At 42.5% G+C, this 18,197-nt stretch overlaps 2 protein-coding genes across 2 annotated transcripts; one reads left to right on the plus strand and one right to left on the minus strand.

Moving 5' to 3' along the window:
- Nucleotides 1-431: 431 nt before the first annotated feature.
- LOC142181547 (limonoid UDP-glucosyltransferase-like) lies at nucleotides 432-1,345 on the plus strand. Its single transcript, XM_075254461.1, has 2 exons — nucleotides 432-926; nucleotides 1,028-1,345. Exons 1-2 carry the CDS (start codon nucleotides 770-772, stop codon nucleotides 1,201-1,203), a joined length of 333 nt encoding a protein of 110 aa, XP_075110562.1. The 5' UTR covers nucleotides 432-769; the 3' UTR covers nucleotides 1,204-1,345.
- Nucleotides 1,346-1,985: 640 nt separating this feature from the next.
- Nucleotides 1,986-15,689, minus strand: LOC107783096 (expansin-A9-like). The gene is made up of 5 exons (XM_075256590.1): nucleotides 15,489-15,689; nucleotides 15,150-15,335; nucleotides 14,399-14,534; nucleotides 3,269-3,373; nucleotides 1,986-2,605 (listed from the first exon to the last, which is right to left on the minus strand). Exons 1-5 carry the CDS (start codon nucleotides 15,687-15,689, stop codon nucleotides 1,986-1,988), a joined length of 1,248 nt encoding a protein of 415 aa, XP_075112691.1.
- Nucleotides 15,690-18,197: the final 2,508 nt, after the last annotated feature.

Below are 18,197 nucleotides of genomic sequence, written 5' to 3' on the forward strand. Positions count from 1 at the left end.
TAAGTTTGAGAATTAGGATTTTGATCTTAATTGCTTGTTTGCTTGTAACCATTTTCATAATTTTAAGAACCAGGAAAAAAATTAGTACTTTATTATTTTTAAACTTAATATATAAATATATTTTCCATATGTAAATTTATTCGATATGGTTCAGTATTTTTTCGATTTATTTTCACAAAATAAAAAGTCTACTTTAATTATCGGCACGATTGTAGATTTATATAAAAACCTATAATTTTATTAAAAAAAAAACTTAAAAATAAGTTTGGTGCGGTACAATTTGGTCGGTTTAATAAAAAAAACTTAAAATTTTCCTACTCTCAAAATAGTTTCACTATACACCTAGTTGACCAAAAGTATTTACCCTTGTACCTAGTTTTTTAAATTCATTCTTCTACTACAACTATGAAGTTTAAAGTTGCCATGTACTTTTTTCCCCATATTTTTCTTCCCATTTCTCTTTCTTCACTTTCTCAGATTGGATTATCTCCCTCCGTATAATCTCTAATCTATCCACACTTTCTATCCTCTCCTTTTCACATATTCCAGAAAAAACAAAGCTATAAAGTAAATACGTCCTGGAAAAAAACTTTTAGGAACTCCATTATGATTCTGATCTGGGGGAGATTTGTAGCTCTTGCAGGAACTCCATTAAAGAACAAGAAGATTCAAGTTGTGCTGAATTTACCAGACTTGAGCACTGCTAATTTACCATAACTCGAGCTTATGAATCAGCCATTCTTATGGGTGGCCTGGTCAGGCCTAGCAAATGGTTCGTTTGCTCTGTACTCGGAGTGATTTCTCAGAGAGAGTGGGTAATCGTGGGAAGATTGTTGAGTGGGTGCCTCAAGAAATGGTGTTGGCTCATCCTTCAATTGCCTGTTTTGTGACTCATTGTGGTTGGAATTCGACAATGGAGAGTTTAAGTATGGGGTCCTTTTTCTATGTTGGCCGTATTTTGGAGATCAGTTATATACACAGACTTTTATATCTGATGGTTGGAAAATAGGTTTATCGCTGAATGCAGATGGGAAGGGAATTATTTCCAGATATGAAATTAAGAGAAAAGTGGAGGATTTGTTATCAGATGACAACATAAGAGCAAACTCACTTAAGTTGAAGGAAATGGCTAGAAACAACATTAGTATAGGAGGATCTTCCACCAAAAACTTGGAATTCTTTGTATCACAAATGAAGCAATGAACATATAAGGTTTGATTAAATAATTTAGGAAAATAATGTTTGTGGATAAGTGAAGCGAATTGATTATTCGTGTATAATTAAGGGGTGTCAACTGACACGCCTTGCTAAGTAAATTTTTCTGTTTTATGCATATATATTATAATTAAGGGGTGTCAAGTGACACGCCTTGCTAGGTAAATTTTTCTATTTCATGTATATATATTATATGTTGAATATTCTTGACTTTTCTGCATATCTGATTAATTAATTTTTTATATTTTGATATCTATTAATAAAAATTTTGGCTTCGTCATTAATTAAGGGTAGACTCTCTATATAAATAGAAGCTAATTTATTATGTATGTGGATAAATGGGTTCAATCGAGATTGTGTTTATCTTTGTTTCTTAAATCTCTAGCTATATTACCTCCGGTCTACAATAAATGAATTTTTGGTATTTTATTGTGGTCCAAAATATCTGATTTTTTTAGATTTCAAGAATGAATTAATTAGTTTTTTCTATATTACCCTTTGACTAAATAGTGTTGGAGTGTGTGTCAACAGTATTTATGTGAAGAGATAGTAAATATTAATATAGTTAATTTTATTGGTAATTAGTGTTAAAAGGTAAATTTCTTAATATGAGTGAATACAACCATAAACTCATTTATCGTGGACCGTCGGGAGTAATATATTACACTAAAAGCTATATAGAATGAATGTACTAAACAGAAATTAAGAAAAAAGATTGATAAACTATCTATTGATTAGAAAAGATTAATCATTTCCGTTTCCAGAATACATCAAGGGTTAAAATTATTCTTCGCTTCAAAATTCTGACCAAATTGCCAGTTATGAGGAACAACATTATCAGATTGAACCCATCGGTTATCACTAGTTTGTACTTGGAAAGACAAGCTCTGTCCTACCAATTGTGCAGAAGTTTGCCAATTTTGGCCCCATTTTCTCGACATAGTAATCCAACCAGTTTTAGATCCTTTAATTTTGACATTGGCCACATCTCCAACACCTCCCACATTGTAAACAAGAACAAGAATCCAATAAGAATTCCCTTTGATCTCAAACCTGATCCCTCCTTTTTTCTGGCACTTGACTCTCCTATAAACTACAGGGACAACCCCTGCTTTATATTTGGCTATTCTTAAAAACATTGGCTCTGATAAATCAAAGTGTTCTTGGGGAGGATTGCACCAAACATCTGCAGTTTTTGAGTAATCTGGAGGGCAGAAATTGGTGGCTGTTATTGTAATTTTTACCCCTGCATTGCATTGAGGAGTATTTACGCACATTATTTCAAAGCAAGCTCCACAGGTTGCCCCATTGTGAAAAAGTGCTGTGCTTAGTGCTGCTGTTTCCAAGCCATACCCTTGGTGGAACAAATTTCCATAGCCACAAGCTCCCTCTGCAATAGTATCCAAATGTTCATTAATATGTATATTGTGAGCCAACCAACCCTTGGGTACGTTGGAAATATTAAATAACAACAATAAACCCAGTGTAATCCTACGTGTGAGATTCTGGGGAGAGTAGTATGTACGCAGACCTTACGCCAACCTTGTAAAGGTAGAAAGACTGTTTTTAATAGACCCTCGGCGGGTTGTAAATATTAAATAGAACTACTAAAATCTCTCATAAGCTACATTGCTTAAATCTGCCAAGAGCAAAAGCTCCATATCTTTGATCTCCCTTCCCATACTACAAAGCTGCAAATATTTTTTTACGCATATGTGAAAATGTTCTTGTAACACCTTGTTTCTCTATTCATTCTTTTAATTCAATCTTAATATGAGTCCATAGTAATTTTTCACTTCCTCGTGTGTGACCAGTACCACTAGCCTATCATTAATAAATGTATTTTTTCAACTGAGCAAGCTTCACTCTTGTTTATCAATTTTTTAGATGGAATATTTATTTCATTTCCAAGAAGAAAAAGAAAATTATAATTGTGAAATTGACGTTTATGCCATCCATTTCATGGTTTGGAAATCATTTGGCTTTTATAACTATACTACTAATATTTTTTGTGTAAATATTGTAACATAAGTATTGTATGAGTATAACTTACGCATAGTTTCACCACCGGTTTTGTCTCCATAAAATGTAGCACGGGCATTTCTCCATCCATCACCATTCAAAGCTCCTTCAACCTGTTTACTTTCAAATGCTACAACTATAAAACTAGCAAAAATGGTGATGACCAAATATAAATTTTTTTGATGTTTTGCCATTTTAGGCTTAACAATCTTTCTCTAAATTAGTTTCAACTCTGTGGTTGATTTGCCTAGATAATGGAGTGCTTTGGCGTGAAATTTATAGCCAAAATCTTAAGAGCAACAACATTAAGGCCATGGAAAAAGGATAATCCCAATAGAGATTACAATTGTTGTTGTAAATTTGGAGATCACGGAATGATTAATTTCGCAAATTAATGCAATAATTTAGTCATTTTGCTATTATAGTAGATTGCTGCAATTTAGCTTGTCTTCCCAATTAGTCATGACTTGCTTTTACGTGCATATAATTAGGCAATCTGCATCAGTTTTGGTAAAGATAAATGGGGTTAAGTTACTTCGTTTGTCTTATACTTTAATGAGAAAAATAAGATAATAGAAAATTAGAAATTGGTTAGCACTGCTTGTTTGGATGATGGTTATGTATCGTTTCATAATGTATCGTATTGTATTGTATCGTGTTGATGTATACAATGTTTGGATAGATTGTTGTCACGACCCAAACCGATGGGCCGTGAAGGGCACCTGGGACCTTACTCAACCGAGTACCAACGTAACGTATCTTTCGTATCATATTATCAAAGGTAAATGAGCCAAAAAGACTGTCATGAGATAACTAGAACAAAGCATGAGAGAATACTCGACATAGTATGACCCAACATGATACACCGACTTATACATATGACGTACGGGCATATAAGGCCGGCATTGTCACTCCCCGAACCATGGTCCGGGCGTAACACGACATTCGGTACCTGACTGCATGTGACCGAGCGAACCAACTGTATGGCTGGATCAACATGTGGTATAACTATGAGCTAGAGGTAAATATAAAATATTTTAATCTACTAAAGAGTCTAACTGAAATATCATAGATGCGGAAAATACTGAAAGGTCTGCAAGTATAAACAAGTAGCCGACAAGGCTAGCACATGAAAGTCTGCTAATATCTGACTGACTGGGTTATAGTCTATGAAGCCTCTAAAGAAAACTGAAAATGCTAACTGTTTACCGGGACAAGGTCCCTGATATACCTTATTAACGGAAATACTATAATGACTAAAAAAGGGAGGGATAATGCCCCAAAAGACTGGGGCTCACCGATGGCTGATATGAGATGTCCTAGCAAGCAGAATCGTCAACCTGTAAATCGTTACCTGCAACGCGAGATGCAGGCCCCGGGCAAAAAGGGACGTCAGTACATTTGAATTGCACTAGTATGTAAAACAATTGAAGAAAAGAATAGTAAATACTGAAACTGAACTGCTAGCTGATAAACTGATAACTGAACAAGGAAGTAAGGATATGAATACTCCCTCTTCTGAATGATGAACAACCTATTTATCTGATAAACTACGGCCTCAAGCCCAATATATATGTGTACAAATACGGCCTCAGGCCCAAGTATATGTATACATAACTACGACCTCAGGCCCAATGATGCATAAATCATAAACTACGGCCTCAGGGCCAAATACAAGTGTTCAAAAATCAGGAATTTAGAATCAGGAACTGAGAATCATACTGCAATACATGATACTGAAATAATGAACCATACCGAGTTACATGATACTGCAATAGTGAATAGGATTAGACTATGCTCCGGAAGTATATTGGCGATCCGTCTCATGTTTTGGATTTCAGCACGATTCAGTTGGATGGTTATTTGACTTATGATGTGGAGCCAGTGGCTATTTTGGAGCAGCAGGTTTGAAAGTTGAGGTCAAAGGATATAGCTTCAGTAAAAGTGCAGTGGAGAGGTCGGCCCGTGGAGGAGGCTACCTGGGAGACCGAGCGGGAGATGCGGAGCAGATATCCTCACTTATTTGGGACTTCAGGTATATTTTTTGACCCGTTCGAGGATGAACGTTTGTTTAAGAGGGGAAGGATGTAACGACCCAGCTGGTCATTTCATGAGTTACTGCTCTATTTTCCCCATTTCTACTTCTTATTGTCTTGTTCAGTTGTATTATATGTTATCGGGTTGATTGGTTCAGGTTCGGACAAGTTTTGGTAAGGTTTGAGACACTTAGTATCTTTTGAGTAAGCTTAAGTTTGAAAAGTCAACTGGATGTTGCCTTATGTGAAAAAGGGCTCGGATGTGAATTTTGATGGTTCGAATAGCTTTGGGAGGTGATTTGGGACTTAGGAGCGTGATCGGAATGTGTTTTGGAGGTCCGAAGTAAATTTAAGCTTGAATTTGCGAAATTGAAAATTTTGACATTTTCCGGTTGATAGGTGAGATTTTGATATATGGGTCGGAATGGAATTATGGAAGTTGGAGTAGGCCCGTTGTGTCATTTATGACGTGTGTGCAAAATTTCAGGTCATTCGGACGAGGTTTGGTAGACTTTTTGATCAAAAGCGGAATTCGGAAGATTCTTGAAACCTTAGGCTTGAATCCGATGTTATTTGGTTGATTTGATGTTGTTTGAGGTGCTTTAAAGATTAGTACAAGTTTGTGTATAGTGGTATATGACTTGTTCGTGCTTTTAGTTGAGGTCCTAGGTGTATCGGGGTGATTTTGGGTGGTTAACGGGTGATTTTGAGTTGGGTTTGGCAGATAAAGTTTTTTGTTGCTGTCATAACCGCACCTGCGGCAAGGGGACTGCAGATGCAGACTCACAGAAGCGGATTTTGAGTTGCAGAAGTGGCCAGGAGAGGGGCAGGCTGGGATCGCAGAAGCGAGGTCATGGTCGCACCTACGATTGCACAGATGTAGATTTCTTTGTGCAGGTGCGACCCTGGAGTTTTAAGTGAATTTCGCAGGTGCTCTCCTAGACCGCAGGTGCGCTCCTGGGACCGCAGGTGCGACTATTTAACCTCAGGTGCGGTTTTGCTGGGTCAGAAACTATAAATTCCACCCTTCGCAATTTTTGGCCATTTTTCTCAATATTTCATTCAGGGTGAAGCTTTTGGGAGCAATTTCAAGGGATATTTTCAGAGGGATTCATTGAGGTAAAGTCATTGGTTCCTAAGCTCGTTATTATGGTAATTTTTATCGTTGTTAACATGAAAATTTAATGGAAAATCAATGGTGAATTAGGGGTTAGGGCTTGGTTAATTGGAGAGCTTTGAGTGGTGATTTGAGGGGCCATTTGAGGTCTGATTTTGGTACTTTTGGAATGAATGAACTCGTGGCGGAATAAGGGTTCTATTGATGTAAAAATTGTCGAATTCCGAAACGTGGACTCGGGGGTCGGGTTTGGTTAATTTCGGGATTTGTATTGTAATTTGATTATTTTCGAGTGGGCTTTGTCCCCTTAGCATATTTTGATGGTTATATACTGATTTTGGTTAGATTCGGGGCATTTGGAGGCTGAATCGAGAGGAAAAGGCATCACGGGCTAGAGTTTGGCTTGGCTTGAGGTAAGTAACACTTCCAAACTTGATTCTGAGGGTTCGAACCCCCGAACTATGTGTTCTATGATTACTATTGAGGTAACACAATGCCAAGTGACGGGCGTTTGGGCGTGCACCATGATAAATGCGGCCTGGATCATTCCGTGGCACCGCTTAGCTACTCTTGTATGTTGATATCTGTGTTGTAATCATGTGATTAAGTTGATAAGCTGCAAATCATGCTAAATATCATGTTAAGGCTTCACGCCGATATTGTTGAGACTCGAGAGGTCATTTGTTGCTGTCATGTCATTAGATTCATGTATATTCTATACTCAGTCCTGTTCATGCATATTGTATCATGCCTCAGTCTCGATTATTGCTATTTGACATATCATATTATTGTCCGGGTTTGTATTATGACATATTATCCCATGTGTGTGAGAATAGAGAGTGTTGACTGAGTGAGGCCGAGAGCCAAATATTGATTGACAGTATGGGATCGGGCTGCACGCCGCAACAATGATATTGATCATGCCTTCGCTGGCATTGATATAGTGCTTGGGCTCAGAGAAGCCCCTCTAGAGTCTTTACGCATTCAGTGAGCGCAGTAGTTGATGATATTGAGGGATGTATCTTCCATGGATATGGATCTTGTCCGAAGTATTGGTATGGAGATGGATCTTATCCATGAGGCTGGATTGGCCTGTTTTCCTCGGTATTGGGTGACTTATAGTCTATGATGTACGTATATTCCGGGATGGATCTTCCCTAGGCCGAGTGTGCCGTATACAGTACCGAGTGGTTGAGCACTGTGAGTGGAGGTATCATACGTGACATTGATCATGTTATATGTGCATTGGTACTTCGAGTTTTCTGAGCTTATACTCTGTATTGTTCATACTGCGTTTGGTTATTTCTGAGAAAAATACATGAACTTTAAGCATGTCTATTTTTCTGTACAATTATCTGTTGCAACCCGTATGGGGTTTGGTTCGTCACTACCATCAGTTCATAGTTTAGACTTGTTACTTACTGAGTTGGTGTACTCATGTTACCCCCTACACCCCTGTGTGCAGATCCAGGTATCTCGGGGCACGGTAGTGACTGTTGATTATATTGTATGGACTTTCATTTGGAGATTGCGAGGTAGCTGTTCGGCAACCGCAGTTTCGCCTTCTCCTTTTCTTATCTTCCTTTAATTTATATGTTTTGGGTATTCTCAGACCGTGTTGGTCATGTTATTTTGAACAGTTGTATTAGTTGTAGCTCATGACTTAGTGACACCCGAGGTCGGGATTGTATTTCTTTCCGCTGGATTTTAGATTTTTTCTCTTAGCTCATTGAACTTATGTTAAAACTATGAATTTCTTTAAGTTTTATTTGAAAAATGGAAAATATGGAAATAAGTAGCTGGCCTAGTATCACGATAGGCGCCATCATGACGTGGTTAGATTTTTGGGTCGTGACAACTAGCTAGAATAAGTAAGAAAATAAAGAAAGAAAGAAAGAAAGAAAGAAAGAAAGAAAGAAAGAAAGAAAGAAAGAAAGAGAAACAAGCTGAAAAGGCTATTTTTGAAATTGGACAGAGATGGGTTACTGGAGAAAAGTGGCTAATTTCGAAATTGTGCTGCAAGATGTAGCTATTCCTGCAAAATTCAAAATTCCGGCATTCTTCCTCAAGTTCTTCAATTTTTAATCCCAAATTCAATCAAAAACACCTTAAATCTTAACCAAACCTCACCAAATTTGAGATAGAAGTTCCCCACAACTCCATGAACAAACCTCAAACAACAATTTCTTCAAACAACTACCAAATTAACAAAACCCATTTTCAAATTTGAAGCGTAAGCTTCAATAATGGAGTTTCTTCTTCAAGTTTGAACTGGCTTTATCGTATTTTAGCTGAACACACACTTGAATCAGATTTTTTATTGGATTCAACAACGAAATAACATATATTTTTGAAATTCTCCACCCCAAGCTTTCAACGGTAAGTTTCGAACTCCAGCTTTTCGAAATGACTTCCCAACTTTAGATCTGGACTACCCATTCACATGTTACAATCGTCATCTACAGCTTCAAGCAAAAATTCCAATCCACAGTTAACGTTTGGAATAATCCACCTCAAGAACAAAGAAATTAACCCATTTTCATTTTTTTTAAAATCTCGTTTTTTTAATAGCAACAACAAAATATTTCAGTTAATCTCTATTTTCAAGGTCAGATCTAAAATGCAACCTCAAAACTCGAGAAGATTTCAAAGTTCGCCCTCCGTGAACCGTCGTGACGACACCTAGTCTCTTACGAATAGGTAAGCCTAATGATTTGCGGAAAAAGAAACGAAAGATAAAAATTAACCAAAAACTGTGGAATAAACATAAATAAAACATTTAAGACGCCGCTCGGCATATACAAGTATAAACTCTCAAACTGAATCAACTCCCAAAACCCGGAATCTCATGAAAGCACAAGCTGTTGAATAACTACAAGTGTTCTAATCTCTAGAATATCTAAACAAAAGTAAATACAAGAGAGCTAAAAACTAGAGGGGAGAATAGAGAGGGACTCCTCGGTCTGCGGACACGGCAGATATACCTCGAAGTCTCTGAAGATCGCCTCGCCTCACTGATGGTATGGCTGAGCCAAAGAACCTAGATCTGCACACGAAAAAAATAGGTGCAGGAAAGGAATGAATACACCACATCGATACTCAGTAAGTGCCAAGCCTAATCTCGGTCGAGTAGTGACGAGGAAGGTCAGGGCCCTACTGATTGTAGATGAAAAACAAGGTAAAACAGTATAGAATACGATAATATAATTAAAATGTTAACAGTCTATAACGAATAAAATCGCAAAAAAGAATCTAACTCAGTACACAGAAATAGAAATAGAGGATCTCCAAGGATATCATCCCATAATCCCAAATGTATATGTCCAGAGGATCTCCCGGGATATCGTCCCATAGTCCGAATCATAAATATGTTGTGCAAACTCCCGGAATACCAATCTGTAGTCCCAAAGTAAATATCGAGTACAGGGGATCTACCGGGTGTTGTCTCGTAGTCCCAAAGTAAATATCCAGTACAGGAGATCTATCGGGTGTTGTACCATAGTCCCAAATATAAATGTGTAGGGGGATCTACCGGAATACCGATCGGTATTCCCAAAGTAAACAAGTAAGGGGATCTCCCGGGATATCATCTCGTAGTTCCAAAGTAAACACACAACCATCTCAGAACGTATACAGTTCTATTCAAGAATTAGACAGGAATTTCTACCCTAACATGCTGCACATAGTACAAGTAGGCAGTTAAGGCAGGTAAGATAGTTAAGTCACGTATGCATGTTTTTCCTAATCTAAAAAAGAGGCTTCTAGTACAAGTATTTGCTAAACTACAAGAAAACATGGTATTAGCTCAATGAAAACGGGATTTTCAACAATTAGCACGTGTACTGTTACGCGGCGCCTTCCTGAGATTCCTTGGAAGGGCGACGTAAGGCTAAGCAACTGATGTCAGTGCAGTTGCTGTCCGCCAACTGAGGTCCCCTCCGTACGTTAGACTAGATTGTCAGTGCCGTACGGGAAAACCAATGTCAAGAGAAATGAGAGAACAGGAATGAGAATTGAGAATGAAAGAAAGCTTGATTGCATTAATGAAAGCTATTACAGAAAGGAAATGCAGTGTCGAGGGGGAGAGACACCAGTACAGAGAATTGTTTGCTTGCTAGAAAGTTTTGATTGTTTGGTCCCCCTTAATAATGCTTAAAAAAAATAATCCAAAGCTACAAGACTAGACTTGATTAAGCTAGAGAAACATAATGAAATTACATGGAATAAAACTACTCTATATTTACAATGAAAAAGACTTAGTTTGCTATAAGGCAGAAAACAGGGCCGTTGTCGGCAGCATAGTCTTTGGCATCAGGATCTGCGCGCGCGGCATTGTCTACGCGCGCGGCGCTGTTGGCATCTGCCTGCGGTTGGGCGCTGGCGAGGGATATCGGTGGGGCGACAGAGGCACATGCGCGCTTGTCACTTGGCGCGACCAAGACCACGGGGCCGTCCGTGGCGCTAGGCACTGGAAGGCTTGCTAGGACGCCACGGGGCGCGCCCAAGGGGTCATGGGGCACGGCTGGAAAGCCGCCCATGACATTCTCCCCCACCTGAGTTGGCGACGTCCTCGGCGCCTTACTTGCAAGATAATCTTCAATTAGGCTCTTGTAGGCTTTGAGGTTTGTTCCCCTCTCCCAAGTGTTCTCCTCTGTATCACAGCCCTGCCATTTCACCAAGAACTCCTGGTGATCTTTCCTTGAGGCATGAATCACTCTATCATCAAGGATAGTTTCAACACGCCTTTTCCCGGTTGAATTGGGCCCTCGAATACTGGGTATTGTGAGCTGGCTCCTTGAAGGATCCTCTGTATCTTCCCGAAAAGGTTTCAGGAGGCTGACATGAAAAACAGGATGAATTTTCCACCAAGCTGGGGTATCCACCCGGTATGCAACTTTCCCAATACGCCTTTCAATGGACAAGGGTCCAATATATTTTTGCAATAAGCGAGGGTCATGGACCCCTGCAAATAAGTAATGTTTTGGAATTTTGACCATCACTTTGTCTCCTACTTGGTATTCAACAAAGCGACGATTCTGATCAGCATGCCTCTTCATCCGCTTTTGAGCCTTGACAAGATAGCTCCGCACTATCTCCAAATTTTGCTTCCACTCTTTAGAGAAGCTAGCAGCTCGAGGAGATTTAGACATATTTGGTGCATTGACGGTGTGTGGGAGTAGCGGTTGCTGTCCGGTAACAATTTCAAAAGCGCTTTTGTTTGTACTAGAGCTCTTTTGTGAATTGAAACACAGTTGAGCAGCATCCAGAAGCTTCACCCAATTCTTCTGCGATCCGGTTACAAAATGACGCAAATATTCCTCCAACATACCATTGAACCGCTCCGTCTGGCCATCAGATTGCGGATGAAAACTTGAGCTGTGATTCAGCTTCGACCCAAGACACTTAAAGAGTTGGGTCCAAAAGTTGCTAGTGAAGCGTGAGTCACGATCACTAACAATATCTTTGGGTAGGCCCCAATATTTGACGACATGAGAGAAGAAGAGTCGAGCTGTATCTTCTGCTGATATATATTGTGGGGCAGCAATAAAGGTAGCATATTTGGAAAACCGATCTACCACAACCAAGATAGTTGTTAGATCTCCGACCTTGGGCAATCCGGTGATGAAATCCAGGGAAACACTTTCCCAAGGTCTCTTTAGGACAGCTAGTGGTTCCAAAAGTCCCGCCTGTGTTAAGCGGTCTGACTTGTCCTTCTGGCATACTAGACAAGTCTTCACATACTGAGCAACGTCATCGGCCATTTGAGGCCAATAATATGCACGGCAAAGTAACGCCATGGTGCGTTCTTCACCGGGATGGCCGGCCCACAGAGTATCATGACATTCCGCTAGAAGAGTCCTTCGTAGATCTCCTCCTTTAGGAACATAAAGTCGGTTCCCTTTCACTTTCAGAAAACCATCTTCCATGTAGAACTGGCGAGTCTTGCCTTGTCCTACCAAATCAACCAAATACTGTGAAGCAGGATCTCTGATGAGTAGATCTTGTATCTGGTCCTTGATGGAGGTGGCTACCTCGCTCCCCCTTAGGGTGGCGAGTAAGCACACTGATGCTAGATCAGCTCTCCGACTGAGCGCATCAGCAACATGATTGGTCTTCCCACTTCGGTATTCCAGGTTGAAGTGGAATTCAGCTAGGAGTTCCTGCCACCTGGCCTGTCGACCATTCAACTTCGGCTGGGTCATGAAATGGCTAACAGCTGTGTTGTCTGTCTTGACCACGAACGGGGTTCCCAGCAGATAGTGCCTCCAGAGGCGCAAGCAGTGGACGACAGCCAATAATTCTTTCTCATGGGCGGCATAGCGCCGCTCTGCATCTTTTAGCTTCCGGCTCTCGTACGCCACAGGATGCCCTTCTTGTAGCAAGACGCCACCGAGGGCATAGTCAGATGCATCTGTTTGTACTTCGAATGGCTTGGCCAGATCAGGAAGGGCCAAGACGGGGCTACTAGACATAGCCGCTTTCAATGCGTTAAAGGCCTCCGCTCGCTTGGGTCCCCATTCCCAAGGCGTGATCTTCTTGAGGAGTTCTGTCAATGGTACTGCAATGAGGGAGTAGTTTTTCACGAATCGCCGATAGAAATTGCATAGACCAAGGAACGCCCTCAAGGCGTGGATATCCTTAGGTGGCGGCCAATCTGTGATTGCCTGAATCTTCTGCTGGTCCATCTTGATCCGCCCTTCCCCAGTGACATGTCCGAGGAAGTCGATTTGCTTTTGAGCAAAGGAGCACTTAGATAGCTTCGCATATAGTTCATGCTCCCGCAATTGAGCTAGGACCTTCCGCAAGTGCATCAGGTGTTCCTCCAATGTTTTGCTATATACCACAATGTCATCCAAGTAGACCACCACGAATTCATCAATGTACTCCCGGAAGACTTGGTTCATCAAAGTGCAAAATGTAGCTGGGGCGTTAGTCAAGCCGAATGGCATAACTAGGAAATCGTACGACCCATATCTTGTCACACAGGTCGTCTTGTGCTCATCACCCTCTGCAATCCGAACTTGCCAATAACCTGTCTTCAGATCTATTTTGGTGAACACTGTCGCACCACCCAGTCTATCGAACAAGTCTGCCATTAACGGAATAGGGTACTTGTTCTTCACAGTAATTTTGTTTAGAGCCCGATAGTCCACACAGAGTCGTAGACTACCATCATGTTTCTTTTGGAATAGCACAGGGGACCCGTATGGGGATTTGGAGGGCACGATAATCCCTGTGTCTAGCATTTCCGTTAATTGTCTCCGAAGTTCGGTGAGTTCGGGTTGTGACATTCTGTAAGGCGCCCGGGCAGGTGGCTTCGCGCCCGGCACCATCTCAATTTCATGATCCACAGTGCGCCTAGGCGATAGTCGCTTTGGCATGTCTTGTGGCATGACATCTTCAAACTCTAGTAGTAGCTCCTTCACGGGTTCAGGAATGGGACCCGAGGAGCATTCTACATCTTCGATGCAGAGGGTTGCCAGGAACGTAGGTTCGTTTCTTTTGACCCCCTTCTTCAACTGCAAGGCCGAGATGTTTTCAACGGCCATCTTCATGGGCATGCACGGGATAACGCAGGGCTTGGCCCCGTTTGCTCCCATCATCAGTAACATGTCAGCATACGGTACAGGCATGGTGTTGGTTTGCCTCAGGAATTCCAATCCAACTATCAACTCGAAGTCATCTATGATCACCACGCGCAAGTTGAATTTTCCTTCGTAAGGGCCAAGCTTCATCGGTACTTCTTTGGCTATTCCACCCACTGGCTGGGGAGGTGAGTTGATAGCCTTGACACGGCCTCTACCTTTCCCTACGACTAGACCAAGGCGCTCCACCTGAGTCGAGGCTAAGTAGTTGTGGGTAGCACCCGTGTCTACCATGGCCCGAATGGGCTTGCCATTCACCTTCATCTCAACGAACATTAAGGTCTTCTCGTGCTTAAGAGGAGTCTCATCATCCGCCTTCTTTTTCCCTTTCTTGGTGACGGGACATGGGTCCTTCTTCTTACGGATACCAGCACTAGTCTCTGCTAATGCCTCAGAAATGGAGCCAACAATTGCATTGAAGGCACCTACGGGTTCAGTCTGATCCGCATCGTCTGAATCGTCATCTGTCCCATCATCAAAAGTCTGATGGGCATTCATCTGTGCATGTGGGCACTCATTGTTCCAATGTGGTCCGCCACAATGACGGCACCCTGAAGGAGGCTTCCTCCCCCGATCATTGTTGTTAGATGCAGTACTGTTGCTGCCTGTGGAGGGAGCCTTAGGTTTGGTTGAGCTCCGATCTCCCCCACTTCTGCTAGGGCCACCATTGCTAGACTGGCCCCCTTTGAATCCCGCTCGGGTAGGCGGTTGAGGCCTATCCTTTCGAGCTTCCATTTGATAGTCCCCAAGGCATTCAGCTGCTTGGATCGCCTTGGGCAGGGTATCTACCCGTTGCCTTTGTAGCTCCATACGGGCATAAGGTTTCAGCCCTTCTAGGAAAGTGAAGAGCTTGTCTTTGTCCCCCATGTCGCGTATGCTTAGCATGAGCGCGGAGAATTCCCGCACGTAGTCCCGCACAGATTTGGTCTGACGGAGCTCCCGTAGCTTTCTCCTTGAATTGTATTCAACATTCTCGGGGAAGAATTGTAGGCGGATGGCTGCCTTCAGTTCTGCCCATGTTTCGAGAGCATCTTCACCGGCCTTGATAGCTTCGTATTTCACCCGCCACCAGAGTTTAGCATCACCCTGAAGATACATGGCAGCAGTTGCTACCTTCTTGGCTTCTTCTAGGCCCCCAACGACATCAAAATATTGTTCGACATCAAAAATGAAGTTCTCCACTTCCTTGGCATTCCTAGCTCCACTGTATGGCTTTGGCTCAGGAATTTTCAATTTTTGTGTCGCGGAGGTGGGGTTTGCAGCGCCCCCGACCTGGTTTCCACCGCCTCGCAGTAGGCCCTGTAAAGCAGCATTGACAACATTGAGCTTGTCTGTCAAGTCGTCAATAGTTTGTTGCATGGCAGTCACCCTATCTGCCTCTTGTGCCCTGTAAGCTAAATCCTCGGCACGCTCCTGTTGGAGTCCCTCGAATTTGCCAAAAATTTCGGCTGCCTCTGTGGCTGCCGTTTGCCGATCTCCCTCGGAGTCACGACTGATGTTTTCTATGTCAACTTCGGCCTGGAGCACCCTGCGGTCCAGGTCATCCAACCTTTGCCCTAGGCTGGTTCTTAGTTCAGGCACCGTATCCATGATGGGCAGTAATCCGTCAACCGTCTGTTCAAGGGCCGCAATGCGGTCCCCATGATTCACCATGGTCAGAAATGGTGGTAATGGCAATGCGTTCCCTCGTCCGATGTCGAGCCTAGGCTCTGATACCAACTGTTACGCGGCGCCTTCCTAAGATTCCTTGGAAGGGCGACGTAAGGCTAAGCAACTGATGTCAGTGCAGTTGCTGTCCGCCAACTGAGGTCCCCTCCGTACGCTAGACTAGATTGTCAGTGCCGTACGGGAAAACCAATGTCAAGAGAAATGAGAGAACAGGAATGAGAATTGAGAATGAAAGAAAGCTTGATTGCATTAATGAAAGCTATTACAGAAAGGAAATGCGGTGTCGAGGGGGAGAGACACCAGTACAGAGAATTGTTTGCTTGCTAGAAAGTTTTGATTGTTTGGTCCCCCTTAATAATGCTTAAAAAAAATAATCCAAAGCTACAAGACTAGACTTGATTAAGCTAGAGAAACATAATGAAATTACATGGAATAAAACTACTCTATATTTACAATGAAAAAGACTTAGTTTGCTATAAGGCAGAAAACAGGGCCGTTGTCGGCAGCATAGTCTTTGGCATCAGGATCTGCGCGCGCGGCATTGTCTGCGCGCGCGGCGCTGTTGGCATCTGCCTGCGGTTGGGCGCTGGCGAGGGATATCGGTGGGGCGACAGAGGCACATGCGCGCTTGTCACTTGGCGCGACCAAGACCACGGGGCCGTCCGTGGCGCTAGGCACTGGAAGGCTTGCTAGGACGCCACGGGGCGCGCCCAAGGGGTCATGGGGCACGGCTGGAAAGCCGCCCATGACATTCTCCCCCACCTGAGTTGGCGACGTCCTCGGCGCCCCCCCCCCCCCCAAGGTTAGGCAAGCCACTTACCTTGAACCAGCTCAATCAACTCGAAATCACGTTCTTGCCACGAGTACCCGACTCCAAATGACCCAAATCTATTCAAAGTAATTGCATAATGTAAAAATAACTTCAAGTAACTAATTCAACTAATTAATTCGAAGCTAACACGTGAAATTAAGAAAATTGCCCAAAAAGTCCCTCGGGCCCACGTCTCGAAAATCGGATAAATCCCTCAAATTCCTAAATCAAAGTCTCCAATTTCAAACCCTAAACCCCCAATTCTAACCCTTATTTTCCATAAATTTCTTGCCAAATCAGTAGAATAACACCATATAAACAAGTTTGGGTTCCAAAAATCTTACCTCCTTGAAGCTCCCTTCTATCCTCTCTCAAAAACCTCCCAAAAAGCTCAATTCTCGGATAAAAATGGTGAAAGAACAGGCTAAAATCGCGACAGAAACCTTATATAGATTCTGGCCCATGGTTTCCACACCTGCGACCATTTCCTCGCACCTGCAGACCCGCACATGCGGTCCCAGGTGTGCAACTGCAAAAATTCACTTAAATGCACTAGCTGCATCTGCGCTTCGCTTAACGTATTTGCAGTCTCACAGGTTCAATAAAGAACCCGCACCTGCGACTTCTGATTTCCCTTTCTTTGGCCGCATCCGCGACTGGCCACACGCTTCTGCGGGCCCGCACCTGCGGTCCAAATTCACCCTCGGATTCAAGCCTAAGGATTCCAAAACTTCCAAATTCCGCTTTCGATCAAAAAGTCTACCAAATCTCATCTGAATGACCTGAAATTTTACACACACGTCACACTATCGAACCAGAAACTTAAAATATTCTGACCCCTAGATCAAAATCTCACTATCGAACCGGAAACTTAAAAATTTCAACTTTCGGTATTTCAAGCCTAAATAAGCTACGGACCTTCAAACACTACCCGAACACGCCCCTAAGCCCGAAATAACCCCATGGAGCTAACAGAACTGACAGAATTCTATTTCGAGGCCGTCTTCATATTGCTCCGACTACGGTCCAAATTCTAAAGCTTAAGCTCTCATTTATGGACTAAGTGTTTGTCCCAAAACACTCAGAAACTCCAAACGAATCCTCCCGACAATTCACAATAGCATAAATAAATATGGGGAAAGCAGTTATTAGGGGATTGGGGCATTAGTTTTTAAAACGACTGGCCGGATCGTTACATCCTCCCCCTCTTAAAATATTCGTTCGTTCTCGAACGAGCATAGAGACATACTTGAAGTAGTGAAAATATGAGGGTAACGGCTGCGCATATCCTACTCGGTCTCCCAGGTCGCCTCCTCGACCGGCTGACCCCGCCACTGAACCTTCACTGATGCAATGTTCTTTGACCTGAGCTTCCGAACCTGCCTATCCAATATTACCACTGGCTCCTCAACATAAGTTAGATCCTTGTCTAACTGGACTGAACTGGAATCCAATACGTGTGATGGGTCACCATGATGCTTCTAGAGCATCGAAACATGAAATACCGGATGAACTCCTGCCAAGTTGGGAGGTAAGGCAAGCTCATAAGCAACCTCCCCAACACGTCTCAATATCTCAAAAGGACCAATAAACCTCAGACTCAATTTTCCTTTCTTCCCAAATCTCATAACGCCCTTCATAGGCGAAACCCGAAGCAAGACCCGCCATCACGAACCTTCCGG

Source organism: Nicotiana tabacum, chromosome 6 (assembly GCF_000715075.1).
Source record: "Nicotiana tabacum cultivar K326 chromosome 6, ASM71507v2, whole genome shotgun sequence".
Classification (NCBI taxonomy): Eukaryota; Viridiplantae; Streptophyta; class Magnoliopsida; order Solanales; family Solanaceae; genus Nicotiana; species Nicotiana tabacum.